The 19,059-nt window shown below is 38.2% G+C and overlaps 1 protein-coding gene across 3 annotated transcripts in view; it reads right to left on the bottom strand.

Moving 5' to 3' along the window:
- pard3aa (par-3 family cell polarity regulator alpha, a) overlaps positions 1-19,059 on the bottom strand; it is a 363,711-nt gene that overhangs the window by 15,184 nt on the left and 329,468 nt on the right. For all 3 annotated transcript variants that reach the window (XM_056738007.1, XM_056738008.1, XM_056738009.1), the window contains one exon: positions 2,235-2,358. In XM_056738007.1, coding sequence (XP_056593985.1) covers positions 2,235-2,358 — 124 coding nt within the window. The remainder of the gene's footprint in view (positions 1-2,234; positions 2,359-19,059) is intronic.

Below are 19,059 nucleotides of genomic sequence, written 5' to 3'. Positions count from 1 at the left end.
GACACACAAAACCTCAGCTTAGAGCAATTTAACACATTTTTCCCCCACAGTTTCAAGCTGGATGAACAGAATAAAAGTATTTTAACACAACCCTGGGCGTGAGTCACGACAGTGGTCAAACCTGACATCTACACCGCGGATTCCTATATTAAGACTCGAAATCAAACGCATTCCCGGCGTCTCGTCTAACATGTTGTTTGTTTCCAACCAAGTGGTCGACTGATCAGCGGTTACTACAGTAGACCAGAGATGCTCGTGGGAGGGAGCGTGTTCTATTACAGCAGAACGTCTCTAGTCTTTAAACAATGTAAACTATCACAAGCAATTAGTCGACATCCAGCTGACTCCACAAACAAAAGAGCTTTTACCTAGAAACTCTGCAAGGATACAATGTGATGCTATTAGGCGCAGAGAGAAGCTTTGATTTATCTATGCTGCAAACAGAATAATGGGAATTTACTTAGGAGATCATGTGTGTTCTTGAACTGAAATGGTTGTCATAACTGGATCATTAAAGTGAACTGTGTGTAGGCCATTAAGTACATATTCGTCTTTCAATAGGGGCACTTGCTAAAGCAATTTATAAAAGCATTACATACTCAATGGAATGTTATGATATTATTTTCTACAGATGTACAATTTTTGCTTAGTAAATAAATAAAACGGTAAACAATAATAGAAGTAGTAATCATTATTATTTATTAGTTTATTATCATTAATGATAAAGATAATTGTGTTATTATTATAATTGGTTTATTACTATTATTAGTATTTATTGTTGTTATAATTATTTATGATTAGTATTGTTGTTGTTTTATTATTATTAATCTTATATTTATTAATATAATTTATTATTATTGTTGTTTAATTATTATCAATCTTATAGGTAATAAAATAATTCATCAACATCATTACTGTTGTTATTATTATTATCATTATTGACATTATTATTATTATTGTATTAGTATACATCTTACTATTGTTATTATTCTTATTGTTTAATAATTAAAATATGCTTAGTGTTATTAATATAATAATTTTATTCTTAATATAATTTTTATGAATATTCATTTCTGGTCATTTTAAATTTAGCTGCACGGAAATTACATACTTCTACTATAAGCCAGTACAGTTTCATTAAACATTTGTCATTAAACTTTGAGATAAGTGTCTGAGATGCTGTTTTTTTTTTTTCTTTGCTGCTCTCACACACCGGTCTAACTGAAACAGAACATTAATGCATTAATTGAGTTGAACACATTCTAATCTCTGTAGAGATATTCAAGACCGGGCTGGAAAATGGAGGCCAAATATGTGGCAGAAAGGACAGGGTCAGAGAACTGACCTCTAATTTAGGAAATGGTTCTATTCCTCGAGGTTATTAGACTGTCATCTTTAAAAATCCCCTCAGTGCCTTTAACAGGAAGTCAAAGGAAAGACCGCCATGTCTGGCTCGGGCCATTACACAGCAAAGATACACAGCTATTTGACCTTTGACCTTTTGCAACTCGGTTCCCAGCCTCTTGAGCAGTGTGTATTATTTTAACTTGCTGATAAAGATTAAATAATGTCCAGCCTCCAACCCCTGACCATAAATGAATCATTGACTTTCAAGGACGCAATGTTAAAACACATTCGCCTAAGTGCAGACCTAACAAACACAAACAGGGTTTGAGGGCAAATAAACTGAGAGGCATTTGTAAAACAAGACGATGAAGCTGACTGCAAAGGCACTTCAATCCAAAAATAATTAAACAAATGTATAGAACAAACATTTATATAAAAAGAATCATAACTATATAATCCTTTGGCATGAATGCTTTACAGTATTTGCGGATACACTTCTAATGATTTAAGCTAGGGTGATGTTGGAATGCAGAATAAAGTATAAGGGTTTGCTCTGTCATGGCCAAAAACGTGTTAACTGCTTTGATGACTCATCATGCACTACACAGATTTGTGTCCAATCCATTTCCTTCTTTAATGAGAATGACTCTTTCCTGTAACCAACTAGCACGTGGCAATTCAGTGATGGAATTTCAAGAAAACATTCCTATCTGTCAAATGCTCAATCAGACTTTTCTTTAGCGTGTAAGCACCCGTTCTCCAATGCATGCTGGGAAGGATAAAGGGTGAGGGTCAGGGTCAAACCTCATGCTAAGCTGCGGAGTAAGCGCAGCGAATAAAGACAGGTAAAGTGTCACGAGGTGGTTGGAGAGGTCAAGCACACTCACCCACGACTGCTGCTGAAAGCTGTAGCTACGACGCCGGTCATTGGGGTCTTCCTCATGCTTGGCTTGTTGGAACTCTTGTCGTAACTGCTGTATCCGGTCATGGTTGCTAGGCGCCAGTCTGTTGCTATAGAGAAAAGAGGAGAAAAACATGAGAACTGATCATATATCCTCACTTACACAATAGCTTGAATACAAAATATACATGGTAGTACACTGCACAGTTTCATTTTAATGCAACTTTCCAAAATCAATATCCCCATCACCATTCGAGCCCACGTGCCCCTTCCAATTTACAAAATCACATCTATAGACACAGTCCATTACGTTTCCACATTTGGTCTGAGCTCAACAGCATCATGAGAACATGAAACGGACCCAACGTTTCCATGAAGGACTCCCAAGTGAACCATGGCCAATGATACATGTCCCTCTTAAGACGGGGAGCCAAAGGCCCATATCCCTGTCAGTGGTCCTTTAGTGGAACCCAGAGACTCATTTGCATTCCTTTCATTAGGAGCCGGGGAAAGTGACCATCAATAGGAATCAATACGCCTCATCCCGGTTATCAAGCACCGCTTTTTATCTACTCCACCACAAGGACCGCCAGTGACAAACCACTCATTATGATACAACATCCTGTCCGATAATATGCCTCATTTATACAGAAGAGAGAGAGAGAGCAAGAGAGCGAGAGAGAGAGAGAGAGAGAGAGAGAGCTAAGAAGGACTAAGGGGGTTAATTTAAAAATTTTGAAACTTGAAAGTGAGATCAGATCATTTTAATAACAAAATATTTTGACCAGTGCCGCCTCCACTTTGTTTTGGAAAGATCAGACTTGAAATAATGATTTGTTGACAAAAGACAGCTGGAATATAATTCACAGATATTAAAGACCACTTTCACTTTTTTGTGTTCGTTTTTGTATTATTTTGCAGTTTAACAGGCCTAGAATTTTATCACACAGATAAAATGTGCTTCCTGTTCTTCATAAAATCTTTGTGTATGTTCCACGAAGGAAAAAATTATTTAAAGCTTTGAATAACAAAGCCAGATGTTAATTTTTAGGTGAACCATCTCTTGAAAAGATACACTGCAGATCGTTCGAAGAAAGACAAAGCTGTAGTCTCTGTGGGAAGCGGATACAGGTGGCTAATCCTCCATCGACGCTGATAGCGTATTTAAGATGTCTAGCCTAAATGTGGCAATAATTGTGGATCACAGGAATCAACGGCCCACAGATTGAAATGGCCACTCCGACACGTTGCCAATCAACCTTCATTAAAACAGCCGCTAAATGGCTATAAAAAAAAACAAATGGAGCTGAATGAGAATCGTGTGAGCCGTGATGACTGAACATCCTCAATCTGTTGTTCCATGCAGCCATTAGATTCAATTGTATTAGCTTTACTTCATTTAACGGCCCATTCCTATATTCATATGTGACTGTGAAAGAGCTGTAATGGCATCAAATGTAGTTTCAAGGCAGTAAAAATGGGGGTGTTGTAAATTAAGCGGCTCATTGGAGTGTGTGCCCTGTGCGTTTGGTGTTGCAAATATATGCAGGTAATCTACCCGCCCACTTCAAAAGGACCTACAGTATATGCGTTCCTCATATAAATGTGACCCTGGAAAAATGCAACAAAAAAAATAAGATTGCAAAAGATTGTATTTATCTACAGCAGGTCAAATAAACTCCCACAATTTATATAACAGCTAAAACCTCTTAAAGGTACCGTATAGCTTACCCAACAAGTCTGTCGACATTAATTCAGCTTTATGTTGTTCAAGACCTGTATATGATTCTTGCTTCTGTGAAAAGAAGATATTTTGAGAAATGTCTATCTGGTTTGTGTTCATACAATGTTGTTTGGTTGCAGACATTCTTCAAAATATCTTCTTTTGTGTTCTGCAGAAGAAAGTCATACAGGTTTGGAATTACATTTGGCTGAATAAATTATGAAAAAATGTCCCTTTAAAGGTGGCCAAACATTTATAAATTATAAGTGCCATTGTGGAAGTCACTTTTCACAATAGTGACAACATGGAGATAAGAGGAAGATGGATCAAGTGTCCACCAATTTTTTTCTGTGATAGATAATATTAACAATGATTCTTTGATTTGGCTACAAAGCAGAATATCAAGGAGTGTATTTCTTTTTCCATTACAATATCCTATTTTTATGAAAAATATTTCGGGGGCGTGGCTTCAAGAGGGGGCCTCAAAATGACTAATCATTTAAAATAAGAGAATTAAAGTACATTACGAGAAAACCGAAAACAAAGAAATTTCAAATCATTGGGCCATTTTTCTCAGTTAATGTCAAACTAAATCTTTTATTGGGTACAAATTGTGAGTTTTTGTGAGTTTGAATATTGTTGAATACAATGGGGAGCTTATCCTGCCTTGATGCCCGATGACTCCTGAGATAGGCGCAGGCTCCCCGTGACCCGAGGTAGTTCGGATAAAGCGGTAGAAAATGGATGGATGGACAATGGGGAGCTTTGGAGTCAAATTGGTCGTAGATATCATTGACATTTATTATCTGCTAAAGATCGCATAAGCTGCTCATGAGTCCATCAGGAATGAATAAAAAAATCCACAGGACATTTAATACAATCGGCAAAAAAACGAAATAATTTCGACATCCTGCACTTAAATGTAGTATTATCGTCTTAAATTTATCGAGATACTATCAACTCAATCTTAACGTATTTTCATGCCCCAAATGTCTGAATTTTATATATGCCATTTACATTTGATACGTTATCACAATGTGTGCCTCCAAAGTGTATCATCCACTGACATTAACTGACATTTTAGCAAAACTGAAAAAACTCTGTCCTTAAAGAAATCTTGTAGATTACTATAGTCTTGCATCAAGGGCAGCGAAGTTGGAGCTGAAACCCATTTGACGCATGTTTAAAGTGTTTCATTACAGCTTGTGTTGATGAATAAAGTTTGCAGGAATTGCTGAATAGATACACTATTTGTTGATGACCACCCTCAACTGTCTCTTCCTCACCAAGCATTTAAAGCCTAAGAAAAATAAACAAATCACTCAGCCATTACTGCACATCTGTGAGAGAAAATTAATTTGGCCATTAGCTTCTGTAAACGTGTGATTACACATTAGCATCGTGTGGCAACATGCCTGGTGTCTGTGCTCGCGGCAAGAGGAACGCTAACAAGCTTTGAGCAGCGTGGATTAAACGGACAAGCAAACAGAGCTTTGGTGGGCAGAACAATGGAAAATGAAACTTCAAGTAAACAGTCTGTTGTCTTATTCATGACAACATTTTCCAGGAGGAAACCCAGTTCTGTTGTAAACTATCTACATTGGTATGTAACAGGAATGGCTAACATCAAAGAAAAAGCGTTTGATAGAATTATAGTTAATGTTGTTCAGGGTGGGCCTCGGTCATGACACTAAACCGTCGCTCCTGTCAGGCCGCATGTTTTATAGTTTCCTTTCTTCATCCATTAGGAGATGGACATGGAAGTGTCACAGGTTACCATTAGCTTAATCCACCCGCCTAGGAACAGACCTTCCACTGAATCCTCTGACTTTTAAACAAACACAAGAGATCTGCTTGTAAATACCTAAGCGAGACCCTGGAAAGGTTAAAGCGACCAAAAGCTACCGAGTCTCCGAGTCTGGTAACCAGCTGGGGCTCGGGAACAGTAAACAAACCAAATGACCTTCCATTTTCGTTAAGGGGATCAATATGGAAAATGAAGAGTGAACTTTTACAAGCACATATGTGGACAGGGCCACAATCACGCAGGCAACAAACCAACATCAACTTAAAATTGAATTCAATTAAAATCAGATTTTTTGAAATGCATCCGAATTGGATCAGATTTTTTATAATTTTTGCCAGTTGGGACACAACAGATGTAACGTCATAGAAAGTGATACTCTAAATGTATTGAATTTTGGCGGTTATGTTCTCAGATGCACTTTCTGAGTTCGGCAAAAATGTCATGATAAACATGAACAGATACAACATTTTCAGCTTCCAATGTCAGTTTATTTCTTAGTTGTTGTATGAACAGGTCTCTATGCATTATGCTGACATCACTATAGCAACCAATGGATATCAATGACAATGTCTGAAGATATATATCCAGTTTCATCACTTTTTAACAGTCAGCCCTAAATCATTTGGACTGCCAGTCCTAAATCGACCAAATCACAATGTCATGCAGTTAAAACAGACGGAGAATTTATGAAACAAATAACACAATGTGGCTATTTCTACTGTTTCTTTATGAAGTTTAACATGCTAAATACGAAAATTACATATTTTTTTTACCATCGACGGTACTTACAAAAAAAACTAAAAAGCATTTTCACACATTTATACATTTCAGTATTATTTGTCGTACACAGAGATTACAAGGTACTGGCATAACACTGAGCTCAAACAAAAATTTAACATAGCAGTTACTAAAAATGAGTCGTCCAAAATTAAAGAAGTGTACATTTGATAGATTTTGTCTTTTATGACTTTTACTGTCCTCACAAACCAAGTTCCAGATGTAGTCACCCATCATCGCTTCAACCCACCTTCCCTGTGCTACAGAACTTTCTAGAATTTTTTGACAATTGGAAAATAATATTTAGAATATGCTAAAATTTGTGGAGTTTTAGTTTTTATTTTTAATATACTGATATATCGTATCAATTTTTTATTGAAAATTAACTTGAGCTAAATATGCACTAAAACATTGATGCTACAAAAAAAAATATTACAACAATAATTAGCATCGCAGAGTTATAAAAGAACTATAAAAAGAAAAAATTCTTACACTGTGTACTCAAGACATGGTATTGGGTCGCTCTTCACCATCCCAATATAAACTGCTGTTAAAATCCAATCCATCTCTTGGAACAAATGTAACTACATAATAAAAAATGACTCTAGACAACTTGGCTATCAATTGCTGATGACTCTTAAGAATCAACATCCACGAGCAGAGGTGTCCACCCACCCCATTCGCTGTCACTATTCAATCATCCTTTCTAAACAAGACGAATCTTTCTGTGTGATCTGTGGAGTCCATGAACGCTTCAACATCACCATACGTGATTAGTCTCGGCGTGCGTTTGACGTCAGGTGCCGAGCGGGTTATAAATACCTCTGGGCATGCATCAACGTCAGCCGTGGTGCTCGGCTAAACAAGGGCTCACAAAGACCGCCAGCAATTTTCATCAATAAAGCGGCAACAATTAGAACAAATGCACGCGTAGGCCAAACAAAAGAAACTGGGTGAGAGACGGCAGGGCATGAGGATGATGAGGGATGGCTTTCCATCGACCCCAACTTGTTTATGCATCAGATTAAAGGTCAGGCGGCATGCAACCTGAAGCCAGCTTAGGAACAGGCCCGTGTTCGCGAGATAGCAGCTGGAGACTTCATGTTTATTTTGGTCTCGCCTCCCTAAAGAGAGATTCAAGGGGAAACAGGCTGACAGTAAAGCAATTAAAGGCGGAAAGAGATAAAATATCCATATGCCACAGCATTTAACAAGCCAGCAGTTTCATTCTCCAAATACAATGAGACCCATTCAATATCTGTCTGTGTGTTCCCTGACTGAAAGGTCAGTTTGCGATTGTCCGCACCCCGTTCGCTCGGCCCTCCCTCTCTCAAATCCTCCCTCCCTCAATATGCTGAATGACACCTTTCGCCTGTTTACTTTACGCCTCCCAGAAAGCAATTTCTTTGAAGACAGAAGTTTATTGTTGCAGAATAAACTCTGAATCGGCTGTGTGCATGGGTCGTGCTAACATCGGGGACGTCCGGCTAAAAAGCGTTTCTTGGCCGTTCATGTCTAGTTAAAACCGCTGTGAAAAGAGACAAAAATGGAAGAAAAGAAGCAGAACCCAGCTGGGAGAGATGAAGTGAAGCGGTCCAAGTTATTACCATGTGCTTTATGGATACAGTACTTGTAGATTGGCATAGCGATTGGCTCTGGAAGCAGAACGAGGAATGCTATGGGAATGGAAAAGATGAATGAATCCGATATTAAGTCTGATGTTGTAAATCCTTCACTTATAAACTCTGTTGAGAAGCACCTGGGTCACACAGTATGTGGCGGTGCTTTTCTTGACTGTTGGACTTCTGGGCCAGTCATTTTTATGGTTATGATCTGGTTTAGATGGTTTGTCACCAATTTGGTCAATCTGGTTTGTAGCTGGTCCAATATGGCTAGGGTTCTCGTTTATTTGGTAGGTTTGCTAGACCTTGTTATTGTGTTCACGATAGTTGCACCTTTGACCAGCAACCAGCAGTGTTCCAAAAAAGCAAGTTTCCCCTGTAGAGTTATGACGGAGATCCACAGTCTACGTGTCAGCATGTGTATTTGAAGATGTCATGGCTGTTCTACCCATTTCAACAGTATTAAATTCAACTTCTTTTGCCTCTTGACCAAAAACACGCATTGATGATTTTCAGCCTCGCTATTGAATGTCCGACGCACGACTATGATTCCTTTGATCAGATTTCTATCTGTCAGACTATCTGCTTTCTTGCCATGTCCTTCATGGAAGATATGGGAGATGAAAAGGCGTCTTGCTTGCGCCTTCAGCCATACTGCGTCTACTCAAAGCTTAAGTCATATTAATTCTTTACCCCTGCGGACTCGATTCCCTTCAAAGATGGTCATATCTATGGGCTCCCTTCTGAGATCAGTGCAGACGGCACGGACAGATTAAATCAGAATCACTGCTGGTCGTTTTCAGGGATAAAACGAAAGTTTGCTTTATTTCATCGCTAATCTTTAAAGGAAATCAATGTGCAATGCGTGTAAGTTGCAATAGGATTTAATGTATACAGAGTTAAATGTTTCATTTGATGGGAACTTTTTGGGTCTGATCTCAAGTTGTTTTCCCCACATTTGCATTTCTTTCTGCTCTAAATTTTGTCCCTCATTGCAGTTATCTCTTTCACCGTCAATGTTTGTCTTTCTCGCATTTATCACATTTTCATCAATCCACAGCTCTGTTCTGTTCCTCTTGATCGCTTATCCTTCATATCTGCTTCATCTTCTTTCGCACAACGAGGACTGAATCAAAGTTCGCCGCTCTATGTTCTCATAGTGAATGAGTGACAGGTGCAGATTTGACAAAGAGGGTGTTAAGACCGCAGGATTACGGGTCTCTGACTTCACCCACGGAACGTCTGACTGATGTATGACCGTGTCCCCGACAACCCCACGTCCTCTGCCAAGTGGCCCTGGCTCCCAGAGGGGTCGCGCTCCCTAACGAGCAGCCCTGCTGCGGGTGAGAGACGTGCTTTTATTCCCATCTACCCATTTTCGCTCGAGCCTCTTGTGCTCCATTCACAGACTCAAATGGCGTGACAAATAAGCGGGCGGGACCGATTAGAGAAGCGGGGTATGTGTGTACGTGCGGCAGAGGGACCCCTTAAGTGCGCGGCAGGGGTCCTGACTGCTGTGCCCAGGCCCCCGCTGTGAAGTCAGAGTTGGAGCCCCCCTTTAACTTCCTGTATGTGAGGACATACACTCCTCCTGGAGAGAAGTGGAGAGCTTCTTTAAAGAATAAAAAGATTGTGATGAAGTATAGATGGCAAAGGTCTCGCACACCTTTGAAACAAATGTGTTGGTAGATACTTTTTTAAACTGAAATTAGTGTTTATAAGACAGTTTTATCCAAAGTGACTTATAAACGAGAGATGTTTAACATTTTGTCAATTGTCAAAATTTTTACTAGCGATCGGCTTCCCCAGTTAAGATACCCAAATTTGGTTTTGTTGTTCTCTCAGTCATGCTGTCATAATTAAAGTTCTCACATTATTTCTCTGTTTTACAGTTGGGGCAGTTTGGCTGAGTGAGACTAAATCTTGCACCTGTTTTCTCGTGTGAGAAACTTCCTTTGTCTGGCTAAAATTCAAAACCATCCAGACAAAGACGCACAAAGCACTTCTACTGGCTTTTGTGTCTTAACACTTTCACCGAGTCTACACCGGACACGGAAGGCGCCATGCTGCATCCAGTGTGGACAAAATGTAAAATTATAATGGCATCTAATGCGTTTCTAATGTCTTTTGTCGTGACGCGTCCGGTGTAGACACGGTGCTATGAGTTTTAATTTAGTACACATTCAGTAGGTTTATGGAATTTCTTATGTATGTTTGCCAGGTGCAAAAAAGTACAAATCCAATCACATAACACACCAAATGATTAAAACGGTGATGACCGACAGTGGTATTAATATTTGGCTTGGTAAATAAAAATTATATTTGTAATAATATATTTACCAGGTTGCATTTGGTTATGGTGGCATTAGCTTTAAACTCATGATTAAAAAGTTCTAAATAACATGACACTTGAACACCCACTAGTGTTTGCAATTGTTTATAGTCCGAAACAAACACAACATGCCACATTAAACTGTCATAAATACAAATAATGAAAAAAAAAGAACATAGCCAAAAACTATTCAACTATTTCATCTTCCTAAACTGGATGTCCAACGAATGCTATAAAACCTTGGCCTACAAGCCAAACAGCTGTCAGTAACTGGTCGTGATAATTACAAAAGCTCTGTTATTGGTGTAGATGGCAGATTGTGCTGGGCCAATTATACACCGATGATCTCTTTTAATGCCACACCCATCACGCCATGCCAGCACTGGAGCAAAAAATCAAACATGGTAACATTAGATTCACCCAATCCACTATGCTGTCTCATGAGACATGTTTTAAAACTTGACAGGTGGCCAAAACATTTGGACAAGCAGCACTTTAATCCAGAGATGTTCCAGTAAACAGAGGTACTGGCCATGCCAAGACCAGGCCTTTATCAATTATTTAGTCTGTTCTGTCATCCGCATGCAGAGCTTGGGTATACGCTCATGGCCTGTAAAACTGAAATCTTCAAAGATATTAAATGAACTCCATAAATCTTACATTCTATACGACTTATTACAGAGAAGCTTGTTTTGTATTATTTCCAAAAATGTACAAAAAGAAATCTTATCTAAATTGATGCAACCACAATGTTAGTGTGTTGTTGGTGCATTGCTGTGTAGTAAAAGAGGCGTTCTGTGTTTTAAAGGCATTTTGTTTTGTCTTTTGGGTGTCTTCATATCTTTGCCTGATTAACAACTTCTCAAATGATTTATAATTTGAGCTGTCGGATATTACTTTGTTGGCAAGTTGAGTTTGACGTCATTTGACTTCAGCCCACATAAGTTAGGTACATAATGTAACCTGCAATTTTGTTTCAAACAGAGACAGCAATATACTGTAGGGGCAAGTTACAAATTGCGGCTTTAATAAGCCAGGTACTTTTAAACTTAATAATTATTTAAAAGTCTAGTCCTAAACACATTTTAGCAAGAATAATAATACTGAAACTTGCCTTAACAAGCATCACCAATTATAAAAGGCACGGAAATTAAATGAAGCTTTGAAGCATCTAAGCTAATTCAATCTAACTTTGCTAGTGGATTTCTCTGAAGATATGATTCAAGTGCCTAAATGACATTTAATGGTCTTAAAAACAAATTATTGAGAAATTTGCTGATATTGCTCGGTTAGGGATTACTGTCACAATAAGTACATGATCTTTTGTGTGCGAAACTCAAAAGCAAACTTCAGCGAGTTTGCGACTTATAATTTTGTTCTGGGAAATGAGCATTACAGTAGAGGTTTGACAGACAGCTGCAGACCTGGCACAGAAAAAGATGAACTTTGAAGTTAAGGCGGTTAATCCGGCTTCATTGATTGGTTGGCGCTTGGAATCCGAGAGAGTGGTAGAGAGCGCGGTCGAGTGATTCAATGTATTCAGGACCTGATACACTGATGTGACCCTTCAGTCTGCCTCCGCTGAGGTCTTAATATATCGCTTCAGTTCATTAATCTTCAGGTGGGATGGGACGCGGCTAATGACAGGCACAGTTGGCGTGTGCACATTTTGATTGCTTGTGAAGGGCACCTCTTTAAAATGGTCGGTGTCATTGTAATTAGGTGGTTAACAACCACATTACAATATGTGGGTGAATGGTGCTTAAAAATTGTGCTTTTAATTAAAGGTAAAGCCTATCTAGTGATTAAAAAACTTTCTTCGATCTCATTGTGATGTAAAAAAGAGTCTTATAAGGAATAATAAAACAATTTTGGGCATCATAAACACTCCCATCCTGGTAAAAAAGGAACTTGAAGTCAACGAATATGTGACAGTTCAATGCTTAGCAAGCCAAACATGCCTGTCAAAGTAATACATTTTTGTACGTAATTCTTTTATTTGCTTCATGAAATAAAGTTAATTCTATAAAATAAGAATAATGCAAAAATCTGCACATTTTGTTTTTACATAAAAATTAGACCACAATGCATTTTATCACATCCGTTAAAATGATCCGTCGGTTGCAATATCAGAATTAAAAACCACTTCAAGAATACATGCCAGCTACAAAGACATAAAAAATACTAATTTTCAATCTAACAATTTTCTCAAAATTTGAATATCAAAATATACTATAAATATTATAAATATAATGCAATATTATTTATTATTTATTTTTTATTTAGGCATTTGGCAGACGCTATTATCCTAAGCGACTTACATTGCTTTATCCTATACATTTTACATAGGTATTTGCAATCCCCTGGGATCGAACCCAAAACCTTGCGTTGTTAACGCAATGCTCTTACCACTGAGCTACAGGAAAGTATTATAATATATTATAAACAGATAATATATTATAATATATCATTTATAATCTATCATATATCATATAATAATAGGACAACTGTTTTCCTGTCAGTTGTTTAAAAGATTCTGATAATGATCAAAGTTAGATCAAATATTGTTTAATTTTCCACTTATAGATTATAACGTTTCATGTGATTTGTTACATTTAATTACCACTAATCTATTGATAAATAAATCATACCTATATAAAATGTACATTTATCCTGCTGTTGAACAAACGGATGAGAAGCTCAAAGTCTGATGGAGTTTGAGACATAGATAAACTGCACACCTCGACCAGCCCATTTAGACTTCAAGGAGCCAGGTGGATATAAATTTCCATAAAACGTTAAGAGAGGATTCATAGTGTTCTTACTGGAACAAAATATACACATTTAGTGGATGCATTATGCTTTTAAAGCCACCATGACAGGGTAGAAATAATGGCTATGACTGCAGGTTCCTAGTTAACCATGTTACTATTCTGGAAAGGAAAAGAAATATGAAAACAGTCTGGTGAATCAACATCATTCGAGCGCCAAGTGGCCCTCCAAATACCTCGTACAGCTGCTCAACCTCTTCCCACAACTGCAACCAATGACAACACCAGCAAGAGTCTACAAGAGGCGACATGGTCGCTTAAACCATCCCAGACTCCAGCTGTTCCTCTCGGGCTCATCAAAATTCCACCGGCCACTGACTGAGGAGTCACATTTGGAAAAATGTCAGAAGAGACGACAGGTCAGGCTTCACTTCTTGGGAAACTTATCTTCCCGTCAGGTGAAATAAAGTGAAACAAAGTAGAGTTAAATGAAAAATAATAAATCGTGGAAATATAACTTTCACGAACAAAGAGCAACTGTTCTACAGAAAAAAGTCGATGAGCTCATTTATCTGATTTTAATCCATAAATACAAGTGCACATTACACAAACTACCCAAGTGGTAGTATTTCATTTTTGCAAAAAAACTTGAACGAGCTTTAGCTTCAGATTTACGTCCATGTGACATCAGCTGAGGCGCGGGCGGGTGTAGATGAGAGGTCATATTTCATCCCGCCCGACACGCATCGTAATCAGGCCACAGTTGGCAATTAGGTTGCACTTAATGCAAATGGATCGACTAGAAAATCAGCATGTGAATGGGCACTAGTCATCCACCAACGTTAGCTTATTACACACACCGTTGACCTCACTCTCAAAGCCCCTCTCCAGACGAGCCAACAGACGCCAGGGCACCAAACCATCGCGAAGAGGCGGAGATCGGGTTTCAGAGGTGGGCAACCCTCGACTCTCACCGACACCGTGTTTCTTCTGCCGCGACATATTATTTGACATCTGTTGTACGAGTTAGCGGCGTGACCGAATCTGTGAAAAGGATTATCCGGCCAATCTATTGTCACTCATTCCTGAAGCATGAATCCTGGTGGTTTACTTTTCATGGCTTTTCATCAGAATATGCAGAACAGATTAAAATAGACCAAACCTACTCACAAAACAGGAATCTATGCTAACGCTAACACGCGCACCAATATCAAATTGCAGCAACTGAAGCGTTTGGAAATGTCAATGGCCACATATACCAGCATGAGCCTGTGAATAATTCACAATTATTTTCCACCCTTTTTTCTCTTCTCCTGCTCTCACTTTTCCACTCTTCCTGATTGCCTCATCCTCTCATTAATAATGAAGAAAAGAGCCATCGTAGGACAAAAGACGGGAGTAATAAGGCAGAATTAAAAAGCTTTTTTTTTCACTTCTGTGGCCTCAGATGGTAGCCACCTTATGAGGGCCATGGGAGCGAGTATGTGTGTGTCCATCCCAGTTATCCACCACTATTGAATTAGGGGCCCGAACTCCTTATGGGGCATAAAGAGGGGTCATGGGTCATGACCTTTGGTAATGACCATGCGACGGATGAACAAAAAAAGCTTTGACACGAGGCATCATTTCAATTAAGTTACCGACATTATGTAATAATCAATGTGAGGTCAGTAGGTTGGCATATGCATACAGATGGCACATAAAAGTGACAGAATGCTCTTTTCTCAAAGCTAACCGTAATCAATTCCTCTGGACAATATTTCATACTGGATATCCAATTCACATTCCTAAACCTTTCCACTGACTTTCCAAGCAAAAGCACTAGGATGTGATTGCTTTATGTTACTTATCAAGGCATACGGTATCTGAAGATATATAACCGACAGACATAATGTATCAGAAGAAATAAGCATAATGGAGAAAAATTGAGATTTGGACATCATATTGACAGACAGTCTGCTGGGCTGTATGTTAATAAGCTCAGCCTAAATGACCCCAGCATTCAAATCACAATTATCTGGTGACTGTGGAATACTATAGGCCCTGTCATTGTCATGATATATGGTTGCAAGAAACGCTCAGATTTAATGAAGACACATTATATGTTTAAACTAAAAGGTCTTCTGAGAACCACCGAAAGGCCATCACAGTGGTTTCCGCATGTGCACATCAAGATGAAGCGATTAGCCATCAATCAAGCATTATGAATGTGACAGTGGCGGGGCCTAATCAAAATATCACAATCGTTTTTTTTTAAATAACATAAATTATTCTATACAAAGTTTGATTATTCTATATATAATTCTATATAATTAACGCAGAGCTGTTGAGAGTTAGAGAGTCACGACAAAAGAAGTTCAATTTTTTGGATGAAGATGTGTTTTCTCTTTTAATTCTTTAATTCCTTCATTTTTTTATTCAATAAACATACGTCTTTAGATGTGTTTAAAGTTTGTCACAATTGGTCAGTTTTGCTGCAGTTCGACGCGTTACTAGTAACTTCCGGGAACTATTGAGAGTTTCATTAGTGTGAAAAAACTGTTCAATTGGAGTCGACGGAGTTGACGCAACTCTCTCATAATGGCTCTGGTCCAATGATGAATGGTGAATAATCAAATACAGAATACATTTTTACATAATATATGCCTGTGCATAGTAATTTTTTATTTATAAACACATACACATACATATATATATTTAGGAAATATGCTTTGTATATATTTATGTTTAAATGGAATATATATATAAATGATTATATTATACATAAACATTCATTTTTTAATTAATTTTCCCTAAATATATACATGTATGTGTGTGTTTATAAATACAAAATTACTATGCACAGTGCACAGTCATATACAGTCACAAACTTTTATTCTGGATGCGATTCATTTTTAAACAGCCCTGTCATGTATATAAAAGAAAACGGCACAATCTGTCCTCTACAATGATTTTTATTTTCAGGTAAACTACTTTCGTAGTGGCAGAACATGAAGGTATTTTTTGAACATCTCTTTGACCAAAGTCAGTCATGATTATCAAAAATAACAAGTGTGTTAATTTCCTTGAGGTGACGACCAGAAAAAAACCTAATGAATATTAACTGTACGATAATCATTTTCAACTTATAACGTTTTCTATTAATTCTGTTTCACAGACCATTTATCAAAATAACATATTTAATTGACATGAAAATGGTTTTATGCATGATTTCCAACAATTCGTTCTGCTCATGAATGAGGTCAAATAGTAGAATAAATAACTGCAAAAATGTGCTTGGTATGCAGTATCTTATATTACATTCTGAAGATATGGACATATACGTTTGTGGGCTGTTATATAAAATTGAAATTGTGGATTTTTGCCTCAAAGATTATCAAAAAATGTATGAGAATGTGACATGGAGGAAACCCAAAGAATCTTTGCTGACCAACCAAGCTTCAGATCTAACATTCAAGCAAAAGATCCTCCAGCTATTAGTAAAGAGAACTGACACCACAATGCTGTGCATTTGTACAAAATGTCTTCAATAGTCGGATCATTGTGATGTAACAAGATTTTGAGCAGCTTTTCAAAAAGTCACACAATGCCTGCCAAATGTGCTCGAAGGAAGGGTCAGTAAAGCTAACTGCCAGAAGAGCTCTCAGTCAATGAGACTGAGAAGATGGCTGACAGCCAACATCTGTTTCTGAACACGGACGGCCAAAAGAATCACCACCAAAAGGCCTGAGAAACCCTCGATATACCCGTTTAAGCCTAAATACCAAAGTTGTTTCTGCCAAAGCCTGCGGATTAGAGGTTTGTAACTTTAGAAGCCTAGCGGACTGCAGGAACATGCAGACATCTGACGAGGGTTTCCACACTTTTCATCGACAGGCTTAATGAGGGTGACAGGGCGTGAAAGAACGAGCTGCCCGACTGTCATCATCTGAGAAGGAAACGGTTTCACTGGAGGTGCTTTTTGTGCAAGAAATGAAGGAAAGCGAGAGAGAAAGGATGGGCAGGTGGAGGCTGGCGGGTGAAGTTGTTATCTGAACTAGGATCCTAATGTAATCTCTACTAATCCTCGCACCCACAGTGCGTCCTACCGCAGCTGAATAAAGAAGATAGAGGAACTTCAACTATCCCCTCAGGTCAGAAGACAACATTCTGAAGTTCTCTTTAATTATGGTGCTGGAGTTTTTAGCTCAACCCTGTTACTCGACAAAGAGCGATGATGATGAGAGCGAAAAACTTCTCGCTCACTTTGCAGTCACGAGGAGTCCCGGTTTCTGTGCAGAAAACAGCAATCTTCTCCCGAAGGATCTCTTCGTATTCTCTCTGTCTGTTTCTCTTTTCATGTCTTCCTCTCTCGCTCTCTATAACTTGTTATGTAATGGTACCCAATCTCCTGAATCCAGATATAAAATCAGCTTTTGTGCGTATTTCTTTTCTCTCGCATTCGCATGCTTGCACAAAGAAGTTTCTAGCGAGACATGACTTAACTATAATGTCCAAAAACATGCAGATCTAAATGAAGTGTTCATTGTGTGTATTATTGTCATTTATACCTCAATCACTGAATCTTAACCTAGTGGTGACACAGCAATATGTATTTCCGTCCTCATTGAAAGCAAAATGTTTAGTTAAAAATGTACAGCCAGTCTGATCATGTAATGCTTAATATGGTCACTGTCTTTCCAAACATTGGATGTCCAAATTAGCTTGCACTGCACTAAATGATGTACTTTTTATTATGATTGATTGTACATTTATTAACCAAATTTATTGTTTTATATATTTATAAAACCCAGAGACAAACATAAAGGGTGACTAATAATAATGATTGAAATATGGATATACAAGGTTTTAGAAGGACAGCTGGACCAATGAGATTTAATGTGGATGGAGCTACTCGACAGATATATTAGATCCAATTAAAAATAATAGTTCACCTAAAAATGAAAATTCTGTCATCATTTACTCTCCCTGTTATCACTTCAACATGTGTGACTTTCTTTCTTCCGTGGAACACAAAAGAAGATATTTTGAAGAATGTTTTTAACTGGACCCCATTGACTTGCATTGGTTTTGTGTCCACAAAATAGAAGGGTATATGGCCAGTGCCGTCTGATTACCAGTGTACACCAAAATATCTCCAAATTGTTCGCTGCGGAAGAAAAAGTCAAAGGGAGGGTGAGTAAATGATGTCAGAATTTTCATTTTGGTGCGAACTATCACAATTACTAAAGTATTAAAAGAAATATACTCCCTCACTAATATCTAATGTTTATTGCAATGTTATCTACGCATTCTCGTCTGCATTTCTAAAACAATAAAGAGGCGAATAGTGTGTGAAAGAGACCAGTCACAGTCAGGTTGAGCTCAGACTGAGTGATAAAACACAAACAGTAGATTAAAGTCCCTCATTCAGCCTCTGACTCTCACAGAAGCCAGACAAGCTGAGCGGGATTAAACCGGCCACTGATATTGTGTCACTTCCCAAATAAAGACCAAACAACTGTGGATCCCGTCCAGATGGTCAGTGAATGGCAGTGTAAAGGCCTCAGCAAACACACACTGTGGGGGTATTTGGGAACAAGAGCATGTGCTCGAGGTTTTTAATTAAAACCACTGTTTACTAAATACCATTAGCTAGCCAACACAATAGAAGGACTTTATTACTTGTAATGGCAAACCGACTTTGTTGACGGATATTGTTCAGGTGTGATGGGCAGCTAAGCCAGGTGAGAGATGGGACACATGCCCCCCAGCTATCTTAGAGCAAGGACCAGGGTAA

Source organism: Triplophysa dalaica, chromosome 23 (genome assembly GCF_015846415.1).
Source record: "Triplophysa dalaica isolate WHDGS20190420 chromosome 23, ASM1584641v1, whole genome shotgun sequence".
In the NCBI taxonomy this organism is placed as follows: Eukaryota; Metazoa; Chordata; class Actinopteri; order Cypriniformes; family Nemacheilidae; genus Triplophysa; species Triplophysa dalaica.
Note: the sequence above shows the minus strand (reverse complement) of the source record. Positions and strands in the feature narration are given on the sequence as shown.